The 19,215-nt window shown below is 34.3% G+C and overlaps 1 protein-coding gene across 2 annotated transcripts in view; it reads right to left on the minus strand.

Annotated features, from left to right (window-relative positions):
- Nucleotides 1–2,254: 2,254 nt before the first annotated feature.
- Nucleotides 2,255–19,215, minus strand: part of STYX (serine/threonine/tyrosine interacting protein) — a 37,654-nt gene continuing 20,693 nt past the window's right edge. The window contains exons 5-11 of one of the 2 annotated variants that reach the window (XM_025919604.2): nt 17,498–17,558; nt 17,054–17,090; nt 16,587–16,626; nt 16,445–16,495; nt 14,196–14,268; nt 8,095–8,188; nt 2,255–5,948 (exon numbers count right to left, since the gene is read on the minus strand). In XM_025919604.2, the coding sequence (XP_025775389.1) occupies nt 5,875–5,948; nt 8,095–8,188; nt 14,196–14,268; nt 16,445–16,495; nt 16,587–16,626; nt 17,054–17,090; nt 17,498–17,558 (430 nt within the window). In that variant the 3' untranslated portion in view covers nt 2,255–5,874. The remainder of the gene's footprint in view (nt 5,949–8,094; nt 8,189–14,195; nt 14,269–16,444; nt 16,496–16,586; nt 16,627–17,053; nt 17,091–17,497; nt 17,559–19,215) is intronic. The other variant, XM_086709743.1, reaches the window with a different exon arrangement.

Below are 19,215 nucleotides of genomic sequence, written 5' to 3' on the forward strand. Positions count from 1 at the left end.
TCCTAATGTCTGTGTTTTTCTTGCATCTTTTGTTGAACTATTAGGTTATGTCCTGGTTCAGAAGATTTCAGTTTTGTGTACTCTTTGTAAAATTAATTGGGAAAGTAAAGACCCACCACTTGTCATCCCTCTCACTCACACATACCTCAACTGGATTTAGGATTTCTGTCCTTGTAGTAAGCTCAAGTTGGCTTTCTAAAACCATAGAAACCCTTCACCAATAGAGGGTGCACTACTTACCTGCTAATGACCTATGCTTATGAATTGATCTGTTTCTAGTAAAAGCAACAAACCTGCTTTTGCCTTTTCAGCTAGTTTTGCCTTTTCAGGAGTCCTACAACCTTGGCACGATGGTAGCTTTATTAAGTACATTATGGTACTTAAAACCCATGTTAAAAAAAATAAACCTAAAAGAAGGCAAAATTATCTGCTTTACCATTCTTGTAAATAATTTGAAATAAAATTGTCTACAAGGTTGGTATTTCAGTAAATCCCTTTAAATAGTATTCTTAAGGTCTTTTAAACCCTCCCTATAAGAGTTATAAAGAATATAAAAATTGTCATTGATGAAAATGGTGATTTGTATTTAGCTTTATTTTTATTTAAAGTTTTAACCTCAGTGTGCAAGCGGGGATGAGGGGCAGAGGAAGAGAATCTTAAGCAGCCTCCACACTCAGCCAGTGTGGAGCCCTACATGGGGTTCAAACCCATGACCCTGGGATCATGACCTGAGCCAAAAGAGTTAGATGCTCAACTGACTGAGCCACCCAGGCACCCCTGTATTTAGCTTTATTTTAAAAGCTGGTCAATTTGTAGCAATGTGGATGGAACTGGAGTGTGTTATGCTAAGTGAAATAAGTCAGGCAGAGAAGATACCATACGTTTTCACTCATATGTGGATCCTGAGAAACTTAACAGACCGGGGGGATGGGAGGGGGGGGGAAAAGTTACAGAGAGGGAAGGAGGCAAACCATAAGAGACTCTTAAATACTGAGAACAAACTGAGGTGGGGGGGCGGGGTAAGGAAAATGGGTGATGGGCATTGAAGAGGGCACCTGTTGGGATAAGCACTGGGTGTTGTATGGAAACCAATTTGACAATAAGTTATATAAGAAGAAAATAAATAAATAAATAAATAAATAAATAAATAAATAAAAAAGCTGGCCATGGGGTGCCTTGGTGGCTCAGTTGGTTAAGCCTATGACTTTGGCTCAGGTCATAAGCACTGGGTGTTGTATGGAAACCAATTTGACAATAAGTTATATAAGAAGAAAATAAATAAATAAATAAATAAATAAATAAATAAATAAATAAATAAATAAATAAATAAATAAGCAAGCTGGCCATGGGGTGCCTTGGTGGCTCAGTTGGTTAAGCCTATGACTTTGGCTCAGGTCATGATCTCACGGTTCATGGGTTCAAGCCCCAGGTTGGGCTCTGTGCTGATAGCTCAGAGCCTGGAGCCTGCTTCAGATCTGTGTGTGTCTCTCTCTGCCCCTCCCCCGCTTGCACTCGGTCTCTCAAAAATAAAAAAAAAAAATTTTTTTTTAAAAGTTAGCCAGAGTATGTTTAAAATTTTCTAACTCATATTGTGAGTAAATTTGAGAAAATTGCATAAAATGTTTCATAATATATAAACTATATATTCACATTTTAAAGCATTATTTGCTTTGAAAAGATAGGGTGAAGTGACAGTTGTGATTTTTATCATGCCTCATATATTTTGTATTTTTACATTTCCTTGACTCTAAGATGCACATTTTTTATGCTAACATTTTGGAAATCAGGATGTGTTTTCTGATCAATGGCTTGCCACAGTTTATTCAACAATATTTTGCCTTTTAGTGGTATCTAAAAGAATAGTGTAGTGATAGCATCTTAGATTTGATGAAGAGTAAGTAGTATGTAGGCTGATGGGGAATATGGTACTGTGAACACAAGTAGTGTTGTTTTTAACAGGCTAGAAGCTGCTCTGTGGATGATTTATACTCTTTCCTTCAGACATGAATTTACTTCCAACTCCAAGTTTGTTCAACTAATACTTAAGAAATATTCTTGAGCTAAAATTCAGGCCTTGCCTGGATTTGTGTGTGTGTGACCATACAATATTTTTGGAAGATACTCTTAAATGCTTAACATCCAATGTTTGTTCATCCTTATTAATCTGAGGTAGTAAAAGCAGGTTACTTTTACCTAGAAGACAACAATCTAAAGAAGTTCTGAGGCATAAGCAGTATAAATGAACGTTTCAATCTTTTTGAGGTATAATGGCACAACAGTTTTAATACAACCACCAATCTTCACAAAATAATTTTAATACTTTGTGCCTGGGCTAGCAGCATCTTGCACTGTGACATTCCTATACATACATAAGCATTTTATCCAAGTACAAATGTTAAAAGCAGAGTAACTTAAGCAATTCCCTATACAAAGGTAAATAGACACTGTAGGTTATTTTTCTTCTTGAATCATTTTTGCTGCATAGTAAATTGCAATTACATGTCAGTATAATGTTACTGATCTATAGAATACACTTTGAACTGTGAGGTATGGCAACTCCCTATGAGAGAGCTAACATGTAAACCTGAATATTTTGATTTTTTTTTTTTTTAGCTGCCATGGATGGGTAAGACAAAAAAATCCAGCATTCAAAGATCCTAGAAACTTATCTTTCTAAAAATAAAATAAAATCTTTTAGTAATCTTAGTTATTTCCTATCATTTCCATATTGGAGCATGTTTGGATGGACAAAGATAAAGTAAATACTGAAGTGAAGCTAAGTTTGTTATGGAATTATGGATTAAACCAGTTATAAAAAAAAAAAAAAATCCGCCAGGTAACTGCTCATTTACTTTACATCAAGTTGAGATCCTGATATATATGTGTGTGTGTGTGTGTGTGTGTGTGTGTATATATATATATATATGCATCCCAACTTTATAATTCAAGATTGCAGTTAAATACTTCTAATTCACTTGAATTACCATGGTAATTAGACAATTAGAAACCTTATATTTTCTTAAAAAGGACATGCTTAACATTTTGACATTACTTCTAAACTCATATGAAGCACAAAATCCCCCTCCCCCCAAAACAAATATTCTGCTGTAAAAGTTAAGTGGTTGAGAGTTGGTATCAGAAGCCAGAAGCTATCATGGTTTAACATTTCCACCATAGAGTAGATACAAATAAAGGTAACTGCTCTTTAAACACATAATAGATAAGAAATTAACATGAACTAATTAAAATTAGAGGGTAAGAATACTGCCATTCCAGTTTGAATATTTTCAATACTTGTTTCATACTTTTAACGTGGACAGTAAAGCAGTTTTCCTGCAATTTCAGTTTAAATCCTTGCCCAGATAACATATTTAATGTCTAAAATTAGGTGCTACATCACTCATACATTATTCAAATAGTCTAGAAAAAAAGTCATGATTGGTTAAATGTATTATAGGTAACTATCACAAAACATCTGTAGAAATAAAAGAATTAACAGAAATGGAACCAAACAGAAGAAAGACTAGAAGAGCTACCAGAACTAGTTGAATTTAGGTAAAACAAACTTGGGGTGTTCTTACATGAAAGAAAAATAAACTTCATGTTTTGTCCCCATTAGTACTGTACTCAAGAAGATGATAGTCCCTTTTCCTAGTGTTCAAGAGACAGTCTTTAATATACAGTGCTGGGCAGGCACTTCAGTGACAACATAAAAATTACAGTGGTTAGAAAAAGTGGAAAATTACCAGCTTTAAATTAATAAATGACCAAATCTGTATTTTTGGCCAGACTAGAGAGGATATGTGTATTTAAGAAACTAATTTTAAAGATCTTAACTCCCTCATTTTAAAACCTAAATGTAGTATTACAAAGATTCTTTTAAGCAGAGTTTCTGCTGAATGAAGAAGCATCACAGATTATTAGGTTGCAAGAGAGGTTTTTGCTGACCTATATAGTGATCTATATACAGGAAAGCTGTGTTATCTGGCATTTTGCCAAGTGGAATTTCTGAACACAATGCAAATCTTGACTCTACTGGACTACCACACCATGACCTAATCACACAACAGAATACAAGACCACAGTGGGATTAATCATAGGCTCTTCTCAGGGTGGTAAAATAGGGGAAGAGAAAGGAATCAGAAGAATACCACCTCGGTCAATAGGAATTAACTCTTAGTTAATAAAACAATTTTAATTCATTTCCACTCTCCTGCTATGCTGGATAAAAAGCTTTTTTACTGTATTATATTACATTGTAGGGAGGAAAGCAAAACAAGTAACTTGGTGTAATGGGTTACCTTGCATAGTACCTGATGGTACCAAGGGAATGTATGGAAATCATTCCCATCAGTAAAGCACCTCAAGAGAGGACTGAAAAATGAGATATAAAGGAGTTTTGTTTGTGCTACCCTAAATCAACTATAAAAAGTTAAAAACACTCCTCTCCTCCCTCATGGCATACTTAAAATAGCAAAAATGTTTTTCTTAGAACAATCTTTATATGTATAAATAAAAATATGGAGAATTAAGGATCCATAAAGTGACTTTGTTAATGCAAATTATGGGGGAAATTTGGATTAACTCAATGTAAAGAATTAAAACACTAATTTTAAATACAATGAGGTTTCCCACAAACCACTTTCCCCAATAAATGCATCTTCAAGAAAAGCTGCTATCTGAGCCAGAACAACCTCACAGACTCATTAAGACAACATAAAATGAAGGAGTAAATATTTCACATTAATAACTTACTGAGGTTTCTTTAAGCCGCAGACTCTGTTTTAACTAATTTGTGGTTAAAAAGAAAAAGAAATTACAAAAGAACGTTAAAAACTTTTCACCGTTATACATACTAATTTAGAGGTCGTGAAGATTTATTTTTTTATTTTTAATTTTTTAATAATGCAAGGCACTTTTCTCTTTTGGGCTTCATTTAGAAAAAAAATAGTGCTACATTGGTTATTATATTCTATTTCGAACTATTTTGGACAGAGAAAAAATGGGGTAGGCAACTCTAAAAAGAACAAACACAACATTTGGCTGTTAAGGAAAAAAGGAAAGTCACTCAAAAGTCTAAAACTCCTTGTTTTTTAGCATCTGGTATCACCAAGCAAAACATCTTCCTCTGTTCATTATACTTTTTTTCTTTAGAATAAACAAATTACGAAGATAATAGAAATAGAAGCAATACTTGGATCATGTTAAAGTAAGAAAAGTTGGCTAATGTCATGATTCAAAGACTATTAATAAGGGATAAAGAAGTTTAAAAAAATAAAAGGGTAATGAAGCTACTGAATTATACTAAAACAGGTATGTGGCAGATTTCTGCATTTGCTAATGTTTCCATAAGAGGTTCCATCATAAAAGTGAACTGTAAAATTATTTTTAAAATGTAATATATAGAACACAAAATGAATTTTTAGCAAACTTTAGGAAATTCTCGTTATAAATTACCCAGATTTTATAAACAAATCCCCCCTAACTTGCATTTTGTTTAAAGTAATAACTTTATATCATACAAATAAATTTCAAGTATGAAAAGTGCATTATTGCAATAATACCTCTTTGCAAGTCCAAAATTCTTGGTTTATAATAAAACTGTAAAGTGTAAAAAAAAAAGAAAGAAAGAAAAAAAGAAAGAAAGGAAAAAGAAAAGAAAAAAGGAGTAAAACCATCAGTGCCATCTATTGCAGAAGTCCAACATCTTCTTAAAATGTTGCTCAACAAGTTGCAGAGAAACACGTCTGGAAGCAACATATAATTGAAAAAAAAAAAAACTACTTGTATTTTTACCATTTTACATTATTATTGTCTCTAGTATTTTCTCCTTCCCAAATAGAAATTCACATCCTCTGTAATCTTGCTCTCGAGTCAGCCATTTTGTGCAGTTGCCACTTGCATGTTTCCAAAATCATCTTCTTCTTCATGTGTTCTCTTCAAACTGCCTAAAAATTATTGCATGAATATAACATATAATGGGAACTTAAATAAGTCCAATTGCTACAATGTTAGATCCAGTAAAAATTTCATTTTCATAAATGTAGGGATATTCACTAGAATTCCATAACTGAATTTTTAGTAAATGTTAGTAAATTCTTCTGTTACCCAAACAATTTTATATCTTCATGACAGGATATATTTCCCCTCTTGAGAATTAACTATGTCTTAGATATTACAAATAACAATCATTAATACTTATTTATTTACTTATTTATTTTGGGGGCGGGGGTGGCGGACAGAAGATCTGCACTGAGAGCAGAGAGCCCGATGTGGGGCTCGAACTCACAATCTCTTGTGTGAGATCATGACCTGAGTGGAAGGCAAATGCTTAACTGACTGAGGCACCTAGGTGCCCCACAGTCATTAGTTTTTAAAATATCTTGAAAACAGAATTTTTAAAGAGATAATGGTACCTAAATGTTTGGTTGCCAAGTTTGTTTTTTAGGCACCATAAACCTGTGACTTCGAACATAAAATTTAAGAGATTAATTTTGTATTTTTGCAATCTTATTTTTGAGATATGATTATCTTTTTGCTTTCATAGACACTGCTGAAAATATTTTTCCAGTGAAGCTGTGGTTTGATTACCAAGAAGTCTAAAACTAAGAGAAAGGACGGGATGTCACAGAGCAGATTTTATTTTACCTACTCTTTACATCAAAGTCTGCTAGTACAGAAATTTTCCACATAGAATCAAAGTTACCCCTATATGGCCAATAGTTATAGTCAAGAAATTTGAGTCTCCATGGAGGAAAACTTAGGGGAACAATTAAAATGGTAAAGGGTCTACTGTGTTATCTGCCTAATAATGGCACAAGCTTAAAGTTATGCCCAAAAGGTTGGGCTAAATCATGGTAATAATGTTGTATCAGAGGTTGGATTCTAACATGAAACTAATGTCTCACTATAAGATCAATAAAATAATGATAGAATATCAAGGCAATGGGATAAAGAAAATATGCTAGCCATAAAGCTAAATACAGCTGGTCTAGCTGAGTTTCAGATGAAGTGCTGAACTTGGATCTAAAAGAGGTAAGAAACATCAACAACTAATGCAAGCAGCAAGTGAGAAGGTACAAATAAAGCTCTAGAGTATAGGAATTCCAAAGAACTAGGGATTGGAGGAAGATTAAGTTAATCATCCTTTCTCTTGAGTAACGTGTGAACTAAGTTTTTAAAGGTAGAGAGACAATGTGATACACTCTACGTGGAGAAAAGAAGACACAAATGAAACCATGAGTTCAGTTTTCTGGAATGCATATATAAAGAGGAACTCTGAGAGACACCAAGGTCAGAAGTGCCTTTACTTACTATGACACTCTATGTTTTCTTCTGTAGGAATAAAACCAATGAAGGCTTTTGTACAGGAAAAATACATTAGAACTATCTTTTATGAACTATCTTCTATGAAAATAAATCTGGCAAGAATGTACAGAATAAACCAAGTTAGAGTTTGGATAGGAGGCCAATATGAACCTGAAATAGACTGAGACTGAGTAAAAAGGAAAGGATACAAACAAGGGTAACAAAGGTCTTGGAGAAGAAAGATAAAAGATTTTGACAGCAAGCTTGGATCATTAACTTTGAAAAAAAAGGAGAGAATACTCTGAAAAAGGGAAGAAAGGGAGAAGGGACTGAAATATTGATGACAAGAGAAAAACTGGGGTGGCTCACATTAGTCACCCTATTTAACTTGAAACATGCTTTCACTTATTTAACCATCTTTTATTTTTAGTAAGATCATGGAGTGTACTTAAAGCCCCTTCTCCAGATCCCTCTTATTTTAATCTTTACAGCAGTTACACCACTTAAAGACTTAAACTAAAACGAAGCAGAAATGTGATCTTCTAACTAGCCTATTCTATTAACCAAGTACAGTGGTGTTTACACAGTAGAAGCTCAATATAATACACATGTATTCAGTATAAAATTAAAATTTACAATTATCTTGTTTTAATTCAATAGTCTACCCCAAGTTTTCTAAACAATTTAAATTGTTCAGTATAACCAATAAAGAGCAAAAGATGCTTTCTACCTTTCATACCATCATCTCTCTCCCCAACCTTCTCCAAAATGAAAAAACATCCTTACCTGTGGGTCCAGAATGAACGGATAATGACCTTTCTATCTGGAGTGGTGACATCATCTGTATGGTTAATTTTGCTAGGTAGATGGCTTCATATTCCTAAAAAAGATTTAATTAACTTGAATATACATTTAAATTCTTGGGTACCCAAAACAGTGGTTACCATGTTCATTACTGGTATTCTTATTGATACTGAAAAATCTGGTGCCATAATTGTTGTAAGAGAAATACAGGTTTAAAATTCTGACCTCATAATTTTGCATTTACTGATGAAACTATAAATCAAGTCAAGCTAATTGCTTGCACTAGGGTATCATACGTTGAACTGCTGGTGTATGTTCTCTGCCACTGGGGCATTAGCTATATGATCTGTGACTTCCTCTGTTAAAACACAAGCCTTTGTGGTGTTAATTACATGGTGTCTAAGCTCCTCTGTTAAAACACACACACACACACACACACACACACACACACACCACAAACCCAAACAAGCAATCTCATAAAATGACTAAGAATAAAATGAAATAAAGTTCAATAAAGATAAAATGTTTTTGTAGAATATTTTATTATTTTTTTAATGTAACTTATTACTCCTTTCTCCCCAACATGGGCTCTAACTCATGAACTGTGAGATTATGACTTCAGCTGAAGTCAGATGCTCAACTGACTTAGTCACCCAGGCACCCCTTTAAAAATGAGATGAATATAAGGCATTTAATGGATTCAAATATGTATTTGATTTTCTGATCCCTTAAAATGAATAGTCCTCTACCTCCAAACATGGAAGAATAAAGGCATTTCTATCCCTCTCTTCTGATAATAGAGAACACCTCATTTGATGAAACTAGGAAACAACCGTAAATATGAGAAGAATGAAAACTAAAGAAATAATTACCAAATAAGTCAGAATAGTGGTTACCTTTATAAAAGGAGAAAGAGTGTCTGTGATTGGGAAGGGGCATCACAGGGCTTTTGAGATCCTAGCATAGGTTCAGTTTCTTGACCTAATGGTGGTTACATGAATGTGTATTTACATTTTATGCATTTTCTATATGTGTATTATATTCCACAGTAAATTAAAAAAAAAAAAAAAAATGGAACCAGACAAGCTAGAACACAAGATGCCTGACTGCAAAAATCAGGCAGAATGGGTACACTTCAGAGTTCTCCAAAGAAAGATGGTGTGCCTAAGATAAAACTAATAAGCCTTTAAATAGTATGCTGATCAGGAAATATGAGTGGGCTGTGGGATGAGGTAGGGCATATCAGGGAAAATGTGAATGCCCACACATGATATTTTTGCAAGAAACAGGCTATATGATAGTAAGGTGAAGTATGAAGCCAAGTATCTGATCTTAGTTAAAAATAAAACCTTAACCACTAATTCTCCAAGACTGGCTATACCTAAAGATCACCGGAGAGGCTTCAAATACATATATAGGGGCATCTGGGTGCCTCAGTTGGGTAAGCATTCAACTTCAGCTCAGGTCATTATCTCAGGATTCATGAGTTCAAGTCCTGCATCAGGCTCTGTGTTGACACCTCGGAGCCAGGAGCCTGTTTCAGATTCAGTGTCTCCTTCTCTCTCTGCTCCTCCCCTGCTTGTGCTCTGTCTCTCTGTCTGTCTCTCTCTCAAAAATAAAAAAAAAAAAACTTAAATATTAAGTCTCACCCCCAGTGATTCTCACTTAATTGGTTTAGCTTAGCTTCCTCTGGGTGATTCTAACATGCATGAGGTGTTCATCAATCTAAATGAGAAAAACCTGTGACATGGGGTGGGGGGGGCTCTGCTTCCTACTCCATTGAGTAGTCATACCACCAGAGAAAAGTGTTGGTAAGAAAGTCTTCTAAGACAACTGGGAAAATTTAAGCTATCTGTCTTTCCCAACCACTACCCAGGTTCCTCTCCCACAACTTCACTGTTGGGCAAATAGCTGATCTAAGAAGAATACTTCTAATTCAAAGATGACCTATAATCAAAAAGGAACTATTGTAGGTTTTTTTTTTTTTTTTTTTAATTTTTTTTTCCAACGCTTTTTATTTATTTTTGGGACAGAGAGAGACAGAGCATGAACGGGGGAGGGGCAGAGAGAGAGGGAGACACAGAATCGGAAACAGGCTCCAGGCTCTGAGCCATCAGCCCAGAGCCCGACGCGGGGCTCGAACTCACGGACCGTGAGATCGTGACCTGGCTGAAGTCGGACGCTCAACCGACTGCGCCACCCAGGCGCCCCAATTGTAGGTTTTTTAACATAAAGATGTCACAAGGGGAAAAAAAGCAACATTATAAACCAAAAGTCATATGAAGAACACAGCATGAAAATCACTCCATGGGGGCACCTAGGTGGCTCAATCAGTTAAGTGTCTGGCTTTGGCTCAGGTCATGATCTCACTGTTTGTGGGTTTGAGTCCCATGTCGGGCTCTGTGCTGACAGCTCAGGGCCTGGAGATGGCTTCAGATTCTGTGTCTTCCTCTCTCTCTGCCCCTTCCCCACTCACGCTCTGTCTCTCTCAAAAATAAATAAAACATTAAAAAAAAAACAAAACGAAAATCACTGCATGAAGCAAATGAACATGATTAATTCTCCATGAACTCAATGAGAATATGACATTTCTGAAATGAATACAAAGAAGAGATAAAAGGACTCAAGGAAGAAATGTAGTAATGAAAGAGATGACATATCAACTCTCAAAGTCAATGGGTTAATAATAAATATAATAAACTCAACAAAGAGAATAGACCATACTATCCATTTCTGGCATAATATCAATTTCCTCTGTTCTCCTGGAATTGCCCAGACAGCAAATATGCTAGACTTTAGAAAACAAACAAAATCCCCCCTAATAACCCTAATTTCCCCTCCAGCTGTCATTTCTGTTTTCCCCTTCAAAGCATAATTCCTGCAATTATCTATTCTTGCTGTTCACATTCCTCTCTTCCCATTTTTCCCTGAATGCTGAGCAATTAGGCTTATCCTTTGCCTTCTGTTTGTCAAGGACACCAATAACCTCATGTTCCTAACCTAATGTTAATTCTCAGCCCTTATCTTATTTGACCTATTATCAGCCTTTGTAGGATCATTCCCTGCTTCTTCAAACACTTCCTTCACTTGACTTCTCAAACAAGCCACCCTGATTTTTTTCCTATCCCATTGGCCATTCTTTTCGATCTTTTCTGCTAATTCCTCATCTCCCCACCCTCTACATGTTGGAGTGCATCAGGGTTGTTTTGGAACTTCTTCTCTATCTACATTCCCGTAGTGATCTCACCCAGTCTCAGGGCTTTCATTGGCATCTATATAATACTAATTAGATACATCGTTCTTTCCCCTGAAGTCTGGACTTTGATGTGTATAACTGCCTACTGCCTAACAGCCCTCTCAACCTTAATGTAACCAAAACCGAACTTGATTTTATTCCCCTTAAATCTTCTCATGCAGTTTCTTTCATATCTTCCATAAAGGCTTAGATTCATCTTAATCTTCTCTCTTCACATCCAATCCATCAGCAAATCCTGTCAGCTATACTGTCAAATCCACAATGTGATCTCTTCTCACCTCTTCCCTTGCTACCACTTTTGTCCAAACTAATATTTCTTTTGAATGTAGGGATTTAGGAGGTAAGGGCAGAAGCAAGTATTCCTAATACCCATTAGAATGCTATTGCAATAATGCAGTCAAAGGAAAATTAAGGGAACAAGCCATGCAGATGTTTGGGGGAAAGCATTCTAGGTGGGGGGAATAAGGGCAAGTGCCTTGAGATGAGAACATGCATAGTATTTTCAAGGAATTGTGAGAAGGTCAATGTGACTGGAACATACATAGTAAGCAAATGAGATAGTAGGAGATTAGAACTGAAAGGTAAAGGACTGCAAGTGTAAGGCTATAAAAGTCATTGTAAATAAGGCCTGTGGCTTTTATTTTAAGTGGAGGGATAACCTGTAATAAGATTCTGGCTATTCTGCTGAGTAAACTGTGTTGAATATAGGATACTGTAAATTTCATAAGAAATACATATATTCTACAAAAAGAGAGATTAAAAAAAATTTTTTTTAAATGTTTATTTTTGAGAGACAGAGACTGAGTGCGAGCAGAGGAGGGGCAGAGACAGAGGGAAACACAGAATCCAAAGCAGGCTCCAGGCTCGAAGCTGTCAGCACAGAGGCCGATGCAGGGCTCAAACTCACAAACAGCGAGATCATGACATGAGCTGAAGTCGGATGCTTAACCGACTGAACCACCCAGGTGCCCCCAAAAAGAAAACTTTAAAACACTAGAGGACATAAAAATTGATTTGAATAAATGGAATATATTCTTAGAGACAAAGACTAAAAATGTAAGGTATCAATTCTTTCTGAACTGTAAACATAGTTATAAAATAAAAAATATAGAGCTCTTTTCAGTAAAGTTCACACACACAATGTTAAAACCTTGCCAGGAAAATTCTAGAAAGAACATTAATGAGGGAATCTTGAGCTATACCATAACTGACTTATATAATATCATAGTATTTAAAATTGTTTGATACAATTGCAGCAGTAAGCAGAGCAATGGAATAGAACACAAAGTCCAGAAATAGGCCCAAATATAGATAAGAGTTCAGTATATAATAAAAATAGCATTTCAACTCAGTTGGCTAAAAATAGGTTCCTTAATATATAAAGAGCTCTTATAAACCAATGAAAAAAATATCAATAATCTGATAGAAAGATGGGCAAACCACTGGAGTTGCCACTTTTACCACCATGATGACAATGATCAGAAAAATCTGATAAAATATTTTTGGCTATTGGTACTGAATGTGATATTGGGAAAAAGGTACTTCTAGTTTCCTGGTGACTTACATTATTTAAGCCTTTTAAAAGACTACGTGATAACATCAAATTTCAAATGCCTCTGACCCAACAATTCCTCTCTCTATATATGTATATATCTTACAGGCATATTCACACATGTAAACAAAGATGTACCTACCAGGATACTTTTCCCAATATTGTTCATAATCATGAAAGACTAGAAACAATCTAAAGGTTTATGTATAAGAAATTAATAATATAAAGTTATGATGCATATATACATATATGTATATATACATATAAAAATGCTGGTACAGTTGTATATATATTGTTGAATTTTAACCATAAGTATATATAATACCATAAGTATATATATTACTTTTTTAAATAAAAACATCAATTTAAAAAGACAACGTTTTTACACAACAGGGTTAAAAGGCAAAGAAACTTATTTACTCCTGCATAACTGGATGGAATGAGTAAGAAGACATCCTTTAATCCATAATTTCCTTTTTGGAAAAAATTAAATAAACTAGTTTAATCAGATACCTCACAGGTTTATCTCACTGTCTTTTTAGTTCATCTTCTAGGCACCAACAAAATTTGAAACATGGAAAAAATAAGGCCTATAAAATAGAAAATAAAATATAAAAGCTTCTATACATAGTATATTTAGAATCAAAACTCTTGTCTCTGTGTACAATCAAAATAGAGGGAAAAAAATGAAATTTCTAACAATTATTTTATCTTACATTTAACAATGTGCTTTTAACCCTTTTTTCACAGTAATAGCAGCTTTTAAGAAAATACTTTTGAGTGGCGCCTGGGTGGCTCAGTTGGTTAAGCATCCGACTTTGGCTCAGGTCATGGTCTCATGGTTTGTGAGTTTGAGCCCAGTATTGGGCTCTGCACTGACACTGTGGACTCTGCTTGGGATTTTCTCTTTCCCTCGCTTTCTCTTAAAATAAATAAATTAAAAAAAAAAAAAAAAAAAGAAAAGAAAAAGAAAAAACTTTTAACTGGAAATGTAAACTTGAATAAAAAATCAAATTAGGGGGTGCCTGGTTGGGTCAGTTAGAGGAGCATGCAACTCTTGATCTCGGGGTCCTGAATTCAAGCCCCATGTTAGGTGTAGAGATTATATTTAAAATAAATTTAAAAAGTTAAAAAATAATAATAAAATTAAATAAATAATTAGATTATGGCATTTTTTAGGTATTTAAAGTAAATTCTACATTTAATCTACATGGACGTAAGAAAATGAATTATCCTATTTTCTGATACCTTAAAGAGGAAGAAGAGAAAAGTTACCTGAAGTTGATGGACAAATCCAGCATTAGGATTAATACAAAATCTTCTTTCTTGAACATAAGCAAATGCATCTCTGAAAACAAAAAAAGAAAACTAAGGTGATGTTATTATTTCATGAATAATCTCACTTTTTTCATAATTTACCTAAAATAAGAACTTATCCCAAAAATTTACCTAAAATAGGAAATCATATACAGCTTTTACTACAGAGAGGTGGAGATGTAGAGGAAAAATCGACAGCATGGTCAGATGAAATATCACAATCCCGCTTATTTACCAGCTTGTGTTCTAAGGGAAGCTGCTCAACTTTCTAAACTTTATTTTTCTCATCTGTAAATTAGGGATTATAATAATTCCTATCTTGATAGGCTACTGTGAAGATGGAAGATATAAGTGTAAAGCACCTTTGTAGAGCATCTATCACACAGTACGTGCTCAAAATATTACCATTGTTTAAACAAGGAGAACTATATCTACTCCCTTGTGTTGTTGTAAGGCTTAAATGAGATAAAAGAGCCTAGAATAGTACCTTCCACAGACCCAATGTATGGAAGCTATTTTCACCATTATTATTACTGACAAGACACCAAATAATAAAGAGAATATATAAAACATAACGTCTAGCCAGCATTTATCTTTTTCAATTAAATAAATGAAGGATTTGTATTCAAATAATATTAAGAATTGACACTTTAGAGAGACAGAGTGAGAGTGTGCGAGCAGGTGGGGGGAGAGGCAGAGGAAGAGGAAAAAAGAGAATCTTAAGTAGGCTCCATGCCCAGTGCAGAGCCCAATGTGGGCTTCGAACTCACAACCCTGAGATCATGACTGAGCCAAAATCAAGAGTGGAACACTCGACCAACTGAGCCACCCAGGTATCCCTAGGAACTGACACTTTTAAGAAATTTAAACACAAAGGATACCAAACAAATTAAACAAGCATTTGAATGTCTAGTATTTATTAGTCATGTGGATCCAAGGCTGAATACAGCTCAAATGAAGAGACTAACAGAGAACATGATACAATGATGGATAAGTTGATACAGGCATATCACACAAAGTTTCACTGGCCATGTTAAAAATTATTAAGGATCAGAAACCTTTGAGAGCTTTTTGGGGGTACGGTGATTATATGACCAGATTTATCTTTTGAAAAGTTCACTCCTACTGTAGTGCAGAAAAAAACGGACTGGAGAAACAAAAGGATACATAAAACCACTAAGAAGGCTACCATTGGAAGAGTCCAGGAAAGACATGATTGGAGCTTGGATTGAAGATTAAATGATGATGAAGAGAAAGATAAAGTGACAGATTCAAGGTATATTTTAGGACATAAAACAGGTTGGTAAAGGGTCAGTTTAGGAGGTAAGGAGTGAATGACAAGGAGGTGTCAATGATTACAAGATTTCTAACATGTACAAGACACACTAAGAACAGGAAACACTGTACATTGACCAGTTTTTTCTTTTGTTCTGGGGCACTCTCTCTCTTTTATCTAGGTAGTATGCTTGGAAAAGTTGATTCTGGATAAGAAAGACTACACTGAATTATGAACAGAAGATGAAACAGTGCCTAGGTAATTTTTCACCCAACTATTGTTAAAGGAAAACGTAATAAATTAGCCTTTTATAATTTTTTTAACGTTTATTTATTTTTGAGAGAGAGAGAGAGAAAGAGAAACAGAGTATGAGTGGGGGAGAGGCAGAGAGAGAGGGACACACAGAATCTGAAGCAGGCTACAGGCTCTGAGCTGTCAGCACAGAGCCCGACACAGGGCTCGAACTCATGGACTGTGAGATCATGACCTGAGACGAAGTCGGAGGCTTAACCAACTGAGCCACCCAGATGCCCCTAGATTAGCCTTTTAAACAAGGGAAGCAATAAACATCTGTGTGTACGAGTTTGTGTGTGTGTGTGTGTCTAAGTTTTTAAACTCAGACTGAACAATTCTCTAGTAGTAAATAATTACTTTTCCAAGGGTTATTTCCAACTGTAACTATCATGGCTTCTTAAAATAACATTTAGCACTAGTTCCCTAAAACCCTAAAATATTAGCCTAAAGTATATCTACACAAGGTAGACAAGCTACAAAGGTTAAACGACTAAGCATGGAATATAAGAACCTGCCTAATCAAACATGACTAGATGACAAAATGAAGAGAATATCAACTTCAAACTCCCAAACTGTTTCCATTAAGCTTCATTTTAATGAGAATTTAAATTGGCTAGGTTTCAGAGTGCTTTCTTACCTGTACTTCATTCCAAATGTTTCCATAATGTATGCAATAACAAAGGCAGCACTGAAGAGGGGGAAAAAATTTTAGAAAAAAATAGAAAACACAACTCATTAATTAAATGCTAGGAAAAAAAATATAATCTCTAACTTCATACCTCCTGGAGATCCCTGCATTTCCATGGACAAGAACTTTTCCTGAAAAACAAGAAATAATTACTCTGACAAAATATATCTATCTATCTATCTAATTCAGCAACTAAAATATATTGAAACCATGTACTATACCATAGTAAGATAAATCCTTTCTTAAACGTTTTATGTTTTATACATACCATTTAGATACTTATTAACTTTCAAGTTTTACAATTTATATTACCTGTAGACTTTGAAATTAAAGACATTTAAAGCTGACCCAGAATTCAAAAATGGTTGTATAGGGTTACTTAAGAAAGCCTATCCAAATGAAACAAGGAGTTGGGAAAAAACAAATTTGGGAATAGTCTATTACATACAATTCCAACTTCCATACCCTTCATTTAAGACAAATGGTAACTAAAAAATTAACTATAACACATAATCTCCTGAAAATAAACACTGGCTACATAAAGAAATTACTATTTACCTCCAGTCTGTAAGCTTCCATCAATAAATTCTTTAGTCTGAAGGCAAAAGACATGTGTTTTAATAAAACATCTGGAGTAATATAAGCATAAAATACACAGAATAAAAATTATTGAAAAAAATTCCAGCTAATTTATATGAATACAAATCACCTTAATTCAAGAATTTCCAAAATACTACAAATGTGACTATTACAATTTTTTAAAATTATACAGGAGCTAAAATTTAATTTGAATTTAATAAATTCAAGGTGTGATTTCTCAGATATTTAGCGATCATAAAATGGTTTTAATAATAAATTTTCTTTAAATATAATCCCACAATTTTCAGTCATAACAAAGTAAAAGTAGCATGGGAAAGAATTAGTTTCATTATTATTAAGTTTTAGAACCACAATTAAGAGGTCAAATCACAAATTCTAAATATTAAAATATTTTATACCTACCATGGGAAAATAACGTATTATATTTTCAACTGGATTATCTGCAATATCCAAGACTAAATATCTGAAAATAGAATATTTTGTGATAAGCACACATTCAGATAAAATTCTATGTATAAAAAAATTTACAAAATTTCTTGGCAACCAAGAAAATAATGCAAAACAACTTTCAAAGTGTCATATGCCCAAGAACTGGGTCATAGATTTTATATTGCTTAAATACATACATAGCATTTTTAAATGCTTCAGCCTTAAATAACAAGTTAATATTTCTCTGATATTTTATAGTATAAAAAATCTATCTGGTTAAAACTGTAAAATCCCAAGAAGGAAGAAACTTTCCTCTATATCAGAGTGGACCTAGAATATAAAGACAAAAAGTGTCTGTATTCCTTATTGTTATTCTTCTATTTCTACTAACTTCCCCATGGACTAGAAGATTCTTCTCTGAGTGGCCCTGTGACCACTCCTCACAACCCTATATAGGACGATTCAGAGTAAGCCCAAAGTCTCAAAGAGAGGAAGGTAATCAAAATAGAAGTCTGATGGAGCCAGAATGATGGGAGTCAAATATCCATTGCTTGAACTAACCTTCAGTAGAGCAAAAAAAAAAAAAAAAAAATCAACCAGGAGACCACCTGTCCTACAATTTTACACTTTGGAAAACACTGAAAATAAGATATTACTCATATGCTAGGCTTATTTTATTTTGTGAAAAACTTCCATTTCTAACCTACCCAAGACTACTTGCTTATTAATACATCTATAGTAATTAAGATACAAAATTAATTTTTAAAGTCAATATTGCCTTAAAAATTACAGTTCTTTAGCAATCATTTAGGTGGTTAACAACTTCAGTAAATTCAGGGCTTATCACAGAGAACCCAAAACTCAGTATCCAAGGATAATCCAATGTAAAAACCAAAAGGATTCTGACAATGGCTGTCTCCTCAAGTGATTTTGTAGACTGAACTGTTACATAAAACACAGCTTCATAGAAAAAAAAGTTAATTCAGCATCAATCTAACATGTTTTATTACACACCATTTTGAGTGTCAAAAACTATTAGCAGAACTATCAATCTATAAGCCAATATTCTAAATCTAAGGAGAAAGAATTCTTCCATTAGGATAAAATAGCTGCACACAGGACATTTTGGTACTAAAAACAAAAACACAAATTAGAAATGTATAGGATGGCATTTTAAAATATCACACTGTAATTTTCTTTAATATATGTTAAGTCTATATGTGTGTAAGCATAATACACATATGTATGATAGAGTAAGATTTACAAGGAACATGCCAAAATGTTAACTAAAGTGTTTTCTCTGGGTTGTGGAATTGTGGATGATTTTACATTTTTCTTAGTGTCATTCTGTATTTTCCATAGTATCTATAAAGAAGAAGGATTTCTTTCACAATTAGAAAAAAAAATTCAATCTATTTTATTTTAGAATAGAACATCTCTTTGTTAAAATAAGTTTTTAGGGGCACCTGAGTGGCTCAGTCAGCTAAGCATCTGACTTCGGCTTAGGTCATGATCTTGCTGCTCATGAGTTCAAGCCCGGCTTCGGGCTCTGTGCTGACAGCTTGGAGCCTGGAGCCTGCTTCAGAATCTGTGTCTCCCTCTCTTGCCCCTCCCCAACTCATGCTGTCTCTCTCTCTCTCTCTCACACACGTACACACACACACAAATGAACATTAAAATTTTTATAAATT

This window comes from Puma concolor, chromosome B3, assembly GCF_028749965.1.
Source record: "Puma concolor isolate L17-30 chromosome B3, mPumCon1.1.hap2, whole genome shotgun sequence".
Taxonomy (NCBI): Eukaryota; Metazoa; Chordata; class Mammalia; order Carnivora; family Felidae; genus Puma; species Puma concolor.